Source organism: Pyrus communis, chromosome 7, assembly GCF_041283825.1.
Source record: "Pyrus communis isolate YQ-2024b chromosome 7, ASM4128382v1, whole genome shotgun sequence".
In the NCBI taxonomy this organism is placed as follows: Eukaryota; Viridiplantae; Streptophyta; class Magnoliopsida; order Rosales; family Rosaceae; genus Pyrus; species Pyrus communis.
In genome coordinates, this window is record NC_142571.1 from 18,299,359 (window position 1) to 18,306,934 (window position 7,576).

At 37.3% G+C, this 7,576-nt stretch overlaps 1 protein-coding gene across 1 annotated transcript; it reads left to right on the top strand.

Moving 5' to 3' along the window:
- Nucleotides 1-243: 243 nt before the first annotated feature.
- Nucleotides 244-3,279, top strand: LOC137733188 (protein DETOXIFICATION 34-like). Its single transcript, XM_068472346.2, has 7 exons — nt 244-718; nt 1,138-1,763; nt 1,900-1,956; nt 2,181-2,419; nt 2,513-2,631; nt 2,799-2,885; nt 3,016-3,279. Exons 1-7 carry the CDS (start codon nt 389-391, stop codon nt 3,118-3,120), a joined length of 1,563 nt encoding a protein of 520 aa, XP_068328447.1. The 5' UTR covers nt 244-388; the 3' UTR covers nt 3,121-3,279.
- The last annotated feature ends 4,297 nt before the right edge of the window (nt 3,280-7,576 follow it).

Sequence of the window (7,576 nt, forward strand, 5' to 3'; positions counted from 1 at the left end):
TAGACTTCTTGTACCCAAACTGTTCAAGGCAATTGCAACTAAAATTCTGCTAGGAAATAATAACTGAAAACTGAACTACAAACTAAGACTCGGTCATCTTTTTCTGTCAGCTGATATCTTTGTATGGTCTACCTCAATTCTAGCTATATTAGCAGCATTCTTAAGATTACTTCCCCATAAAAATAAAAAAATAATAATTAAAAATTACATAAAACAAGAAGAAACACAAATAGATCAGAATCTCCTGAGTTTTCTTCAATCCCAAGCTTCCGAAGGTGAAGCGGAAAAAAATAAATTCGAAGGGTTGATTCAACAGTCTGCGAAAATAGGTACCCCGGAAGAAAATGTACCAATTAAGGCGGAGGTCTCTGCTGGATCTTCTTCAGCGATGCTACAAATTCCAAAATTGATGATTGATGGAGAGGATGATGCAGTCTCAACCTTTGAACCTGCAGACCTCCACCATGCTCCTCCTGCGTTCATCGGGTCCAGTGACGGAGATTATCCGGTAATTCGGAGCTTCCAGGATGCCAAGAGCATCTGTTTTGTGGAGAGTACAAAGCTTTGGTCAATTGCAGGGCCTATTGCCTTTAACATATTGTGCAACTATGGTGTCAACTCCTTCACAAACATCTTTGTTGGGCATATAGGAAATGTGGAGCTCTCTGCTGTTGCAATTTCTCTCTCCGTCATTTCCAATTTTTCGTTCGGCTTCCTGGTTAGTTTCTTCTCCTTGCATTACAATTACACGAGGTTTTTTCACACTCAACGTTCTTTTGTTGTGCATTCGCAACCATTCACGATGATTTAGGAGTGTAACTATGCACACAGTTTTGCAATACTTGCACGACAAAGTTCAGTATTCTGAATGTGTCTCATGGTTTAAGGAGTTGGATTTTTAGAATTTTAGGGTTTCTCATGGGAAGTATTCATTTGGTAACTACAAGTGAATCAGATGTACTAGATTTCTGACCTGAGCGTCGCCTGGTTGGGCAGGAATTGTGTCACCTTATGCACCCTAAGTTCAAATTCTCCTCCCCGTCAGTTAGAATACATTAGAATATTGCTCAAATAAAAAAAATACATACTATAATTCAATGGTTAGAACTAAGCAATCAATGTGGTATGAAATTGCAGCTTGGTATGGCAAGTGCACTTGAAACACTATGTGGGCAGGCATTTGGTGCTGGGCAAGTAGACATGCTAGGAGTGTACATGCAACGCTCGTGGATAATCCTTTTCGCTGCCTGCATTGCTATACTACCCCTTTACATCTATTCCGCGCCAGTCCTAAAACTCCTAGGGCAAGAGGATGACATTGCAGACCTTGCCGGAAAATTCTCCATCCAAACCATCCCTCAAATGGTTTCCCTTGCCATAAACTTCCCAACTCAGAAGTTCTTGCAGGCACAGAGCAAGGTTGGAGTTCTTGCATGGATTGGTTTCATCACTCTGATAGCACACGTAGGAATCCTCTTTCTCTTCATCAAAGTTTTCGGGTGGGGAACCAGTGGTGCAGCTGCTGCGTACAATATCTCAGCCTGGGGGATGGCATTGGCTCAGGTGGTTTATATAGTCGGTTGGTGTACTAACGGCTGGAAGGGGTTGTCATGGCTGGCCTTCAAGGAATTGTGGTCTTTTGCAAAACTCTCCATTGCTTCAGCTGTCATGCTTTGCTTGGAGATTTGGTATTTCATGACCATAATCGTTCTCACTGGACACCTTGACAACCCTGTCATTGCAGTTGGCTCCCTTTCAATCTGGTAACGAAACCCCTTGTTCTTACCCCGTAAAAAGTGACTACAATTTTCCTCCCTGTATAATAATTTGTATATAAATAAGGTTTTGTACTGATCCCGAATCATTTTATTCTGATTTGTGTTTGATTTTCTGTTTCAGCATGAATGTGAACGGATGGGAAGGCATGTTGTTCATTGGGATCAATGCAGCAATAAGGTAAGGAACTTTCATTTTTGCTGCCAGTTCTTATTTTTGTAAAAAACCGGTAAAAGTACTCCATTAGCTGACTACGTGATGTGATAGTTATTTATACGTATGTAGCCAAATTATAAATAATACATCAAATGTCGTATTATGCGATCAATATAATGTCATTGTTCGATGATTACTCTCTTATTAGCTCCTTGGAGTACACCTCCTCTAATTTTACTTCCTTGCAGCGTTCGAGTCTCCAACGAGCTAGGATCAGCACATCCTAGAGCTGCAAAATACTCGGTCATTATCACCATCCTCGAGTCTCTCCTCATTGGGATGATTTTTGCAGTGGTTATCTTGGCAGCCAAGGATCATTTTGCCATCATCTTTACTGAAAGCAAAGAGATGCAAAAAGCCGTCTCTCGTTTAGCCTTCCTACTCAGTGTTACAATGCTCCTCAATAGCGTTCAGCCGGTTATATCTGGTAAAATGTTCTTTTATCAGATAGTTTAATATAAGACAACGATATTATCAAATCATCGAAACCCTTGAGGTTATAACAATACAATTTTCACAGGTGTTGCTGTTGGAGGAGGTTGGCAAGCTTTGGTGGCTTACATAAATTTGTTTTGTTATTATATTGTTGGGCTACCTCTAGGGTTTCTTCTGGGTTACCGTACAAGTTTGAGAGTGGAGGTAAACTATCATTTCTCACTAGGTATCACTAACCAAGTTCAAGTATTTTTTAGTTCAAACCTTTCAACTAATGATTAACATAATGTAACGAAAAAAATTGTGATTAATTAACATGATAAAACACAATTTTATTTTCTTGATGAAACTAAGGAGCATTGTTTTTGTAGGGAATTTGGATTGGTATGATATTCGGGACATTATTGCAGACACTAATCCTCTTGTATATTGTTTATAATACCAACTGGAACAAAGAGGTAAAAGTATTCCAATGTTTTTTCTACCTACAAATTTAATTAAATATCTCATAAAATAATAAGGTTATAAATATATAGTCCATATATATTTAGTGGTAAATTAAAACATTTAATTGAAATGAAATTGCAGGTAGAACAAGCCTCAGAAAGAATGCGGCAGTGGACTGGAGAAGAACTAGGTGATCCCAAACAATGGAGTGGCCAAGAAAATGGACTACAAAATCAAACCATATAGAATCAATTTCTTTTTGCTTTCAATGAAAATGTTTTCTACACAATTTGTACACTAACACTAAAGAATCTGTTAAAAAATGTGTGTAAAAGAAAAGGAAAGGAATGTCATTGTAAAAGAGACACTAAAAATTTGTAATTGCAGGATCTTTTGAGACTACAAGATCTCCTTCTTACTATCCCAAATCACAAAGAAATCATACACAAGAAGGTCTACGTGGAGAGAATGTTTAGGTAGAGAGATGTGAGAAGGCTACGAGGAGGTAAGGGAGATTTTCGGAATGACCATATCGGAAATAAGGTTTTCAATTTTTATTCTAAAAATTTTTAATTGGATTGGATTGGAACACAATTTCTAAATTTGAAATATTTGGAATCAGAGTAATCTCATCAAAATTTTCAAAATTATAGTAATCTTGGTATTTTTCAAATTCATATATTTTACAAGTTTTCAAAATATTATTCGAAATTTTCAATTAATTTTGTAGTATACTACTATGTTTATCATTTTTAATATAAATGTGTAGAAAACTAACAATGAACATGATAGAAATATAATAGTTATTTACAAAGTACTTAATTCCTCGGAAAAGAAAAATAATTTTAGTAAAAATTTAAAAGAAAAATTAGAATTTTTTGGAATTTTTTTATTAGAATAAGTTAGAAACACTTGAAAAAATTCGGATTAGAAATTCAAAAATTTTGAAATATCTAAATACATTCTAATTTTCAATCCATCTTTTTTAGAAATTTTCAAACTTGCAACGGTACTTTCTCCTTCGGGAGATGGTTGGTGCCTCGCACACGACTGTTGACGAAGAGCTAATCTCGCCTAATCCATCTCTACAAAAAAAAAATGACCATTATAAATCATTTCCGTGATAATATCTTCTTATTGCATATCATTGACATTCTTGTGTTAGGGGAAGTATTGATCGACTTGTGAACAAGTCAAGCCACATCTCAATTGATATGGGTAATGCTAAAGAGACTAAATTTGTAAATTAAATTTAAAAACTAAATGATGTGTCATCATTAAAAAATAAACACGTTAATCAATGCTTAAGTAACAATACAATCATCAACTTCTATGTCATTTAGTTTAAAAAATTTAGTCCCTTTAGCATTACCCAATTGACATATCCCTTTGAAGGGTTAATTACACTAACACTCCTTGAAATTTATCGAGTTTTCACAAAACTCCCTTACGTTTGTAATATTACACTAACATTGACACACCCCGATCGAGATCAGGGCATGCTGGCAGTCACGTGGAAGTGACGTAACCATGTGCACAGTGCGGAAGCTGATAAAATAATAATAATAAATAGTACGAATAAATAAAAACTAGCTTTACACAAGGTAATAATGAACAAGTGCAAGCGTAAGTGTGAACGCTAGGTTCAGAGCATAAAAGCCTAATGCAGTCCAGAAGAAAACGACGCAACAAAAGCACACCCGAAGGTGGTCCTACACTGGTGGTGGTCTGTCAGATATGCCAGGGAAATCCTCAGGGAAGCCACCAAACGTGCTAGCCAACTAGAACCTGGAGGGGCGCAAAACAAAAGTGTGAGTAGGTAAAAACAAAGCTTTTCGAAAACCATTTAATAAATAAGTTCTAACCCCTCGCCGTAAAACCTGTATACTTCCCAGAAAATAGAATATAGATATATGTATATAAATCATGCTCAGAAATATGCTATGCCAAAATCTCGAAGTATAATGCAAGTGCTCAGGTACTATCACATCAATGTCATATAATCTGTCAGCCGGAGTCACCTAACATTACCTGTACGGCTGAATCTAGAGCTCAAATCTCACTCTCACTAACTAGACCTGCACACGAGTCGGAACCACCTAAAGTGGTCTGTACGACAAGCCTAGGTGTAACATACATATACGCTCAAGTGCTACGATCACGTGAAGGCTGGGCGAATAATCGCGGGTCACCTAAGAGTCGGAACCACCTAAAGTGGTCTGTACGACAGGACTGTGCACCTAACCTGGATCCAAGCTGAGCGTGTGGTGCGAGAGGTGAACATCATGTGAAGGACTGTGCCCAACTCTGGGCGGAATCACTAACACCAGGGGTGCAGGTTATGAGCTCTTTATATATCTCAAATCACTACTGAATGTAAACATGAATTACACTTACTTAGCACTTACCTGTGTGTCCGCAGCACCAATACACACACATATATAAATGCAACTAACCATGCATAACAAACGGCAATATAATATATGGCATATAACGAATAAACGTTTTAAATCACTTTCTGGGAAAAAAATATGAGTATATAGGTATATACGGAAAACCAAGAGCCCACTCACTGGTATGTGGAAGGGTCGTAATCCCCCTGCCTCGAGTGACCATGCTCGTCCTCGGGATAGGTATCACCTATATGCGAAACAACTACAAAAACGTTAATTTTTAAAGCACATAACCAAACTTAAAAAATAACTTCTCATACAATGCTCAAATGGGGTGTATGAATACACCAACGTGATCTACTCAACCTCAGGAACATCCCTATATTTTTAGAAAAAATTTTCATCGCCACACGCGCCCCCACGCGCCGACCACGCGCAGGCACGTGCCTGACACGCTGACGGCGTCAGTTAACGCCGTCAGGAATATTCCGTTAACTTTAACGGAATCCGTCAACGGCGTTAGGAATATTCCGTCCAAACTGACAGAATATTCCATCATCTTCTCCGGCGCCGGAAAATCGGGAAAACTTCAAATCGTCCTATCTTCTTCGTTTTTCAACCAAATTTCACAAAATTGGTACCAAATTGAAGCTTACAACGAGAGGAACAAAATCATACCACTTTCAAGTGCTAAAATCCATGAAATCTCACCGGGAAAATACCCCCAACTCCGGCCAACCTCGAAACTTGTGATCCTGACGTCCAAAACCTTCAAACGAACCACCCTGAGCCTCCTAAGGACCTCACCAAGCTTCCTACAAGCTTGAAATTCCCAAAAACATAAGAATTTACGTGTGCATGAGCAGTACCAAAAATCGGGTATCCCGAGTTCGACGTGAAAACGAAGGTATCCTTATCTGAAATGGGTATGGTTGGACTCCAATGAACCTCACGAGCATGGATATGTACTTTGTTTCTTCGATCTGTGAAGATTACATGGGTTTTGGGGGTGTGTCCGTACAAATGATATGAGAAATGGGAAGGGAAAAGGCACGGGGGAGGTGCAGGGATAGGGAGAAAGGGTGAGGGAAATTATGGGAGTGTGTGTGTGGTCCACAACCAACCACACCAATCACAAAACAACCACACAACGTAAAAATCACACTAGGGGCAAAATCGTCTTTTCACGCGCACGTTTTAAAACTTTCGGAACGGGCTGTCACAAACATCCCCTTAGGTTTTAATTTCCTTTCATATAACTCATTGAGTGAAAATTTTGTATATAAAGTTACTAATTTACCCTCATTAATTGTTTGAAACTAAAAAAAGCTTGATAATTAAAAAAATTATAAAACATTAAATACTTATAAAGCAAAAAGAAGGCCATGTGGAGAAAAACAAATTAAGAACAAAATTTAAATATTACTTTGAAAATAATACTTTATTTAAAAAAAAGTTCTTCTTTCCCTTCCATCCGAAAGAGCAACCACCTCTGTCTCCATCTCCTCCTTCTGTCTCCATCACCACCACCCATTCAAACTTTGAGCAACGATCTCCACCCGACCCTAGCCAACAATCTCATCTTCTTCCCATTGCAACCACCTCCATGTTGGAAATTTAATTAATAAGGAAATTTTAAATATTAAATTTCTTAAATTGAATGGAAATAAGAAAATTGCCCATTGGGTTTGTTTATGACTATAAGATCATGATTAATTTGGATGTGATGGGGCTTAATAATCCTACGGTACAAAATCTCAATTGGAAAGGAATGCAACTTTCCAGAAAGTTGTATATGGATCGATAACTTTCCTTGTGAAAAAAGTTACAATCAAACTTGGATTAATTCAATGAACAAATTAGTGGTGTCCCTGGCTTGATTTTGAAGAGGCATCAATTAAAGGTGGTGGTAATGCAGAAAGAATGAGGAGATGGAGATAGAGGTGGTCGTTCAATCGGGTGGGAGGGAAAGAAGAAGATGAACTTCTTTTTCCAATAAAATATTATTTTCAAAGTAATAATGAATTTTTTTTCTTAATTTGTTTTGTCCACATGGTCTCCTTTTTTTTTAAGTGTTTAATGTTTTATAATCCTTTTCATATAATTAAAAAGCTTTTCTTTATTAGTTTTCAGTAATTAATCAGGGTAAATTAGTAAATTTATAAGCTAAATTTTGACTCAAGGGTTATATGAAAGGAAATTAAAACATGAGGGGATATTTGTGTAATATCTCAAATGTGAAGGGATTTTATGAAAACTCAATAAATCTTAAGGAGTGTTAGTGTAATTAACCCTCCCTTTGAATATAT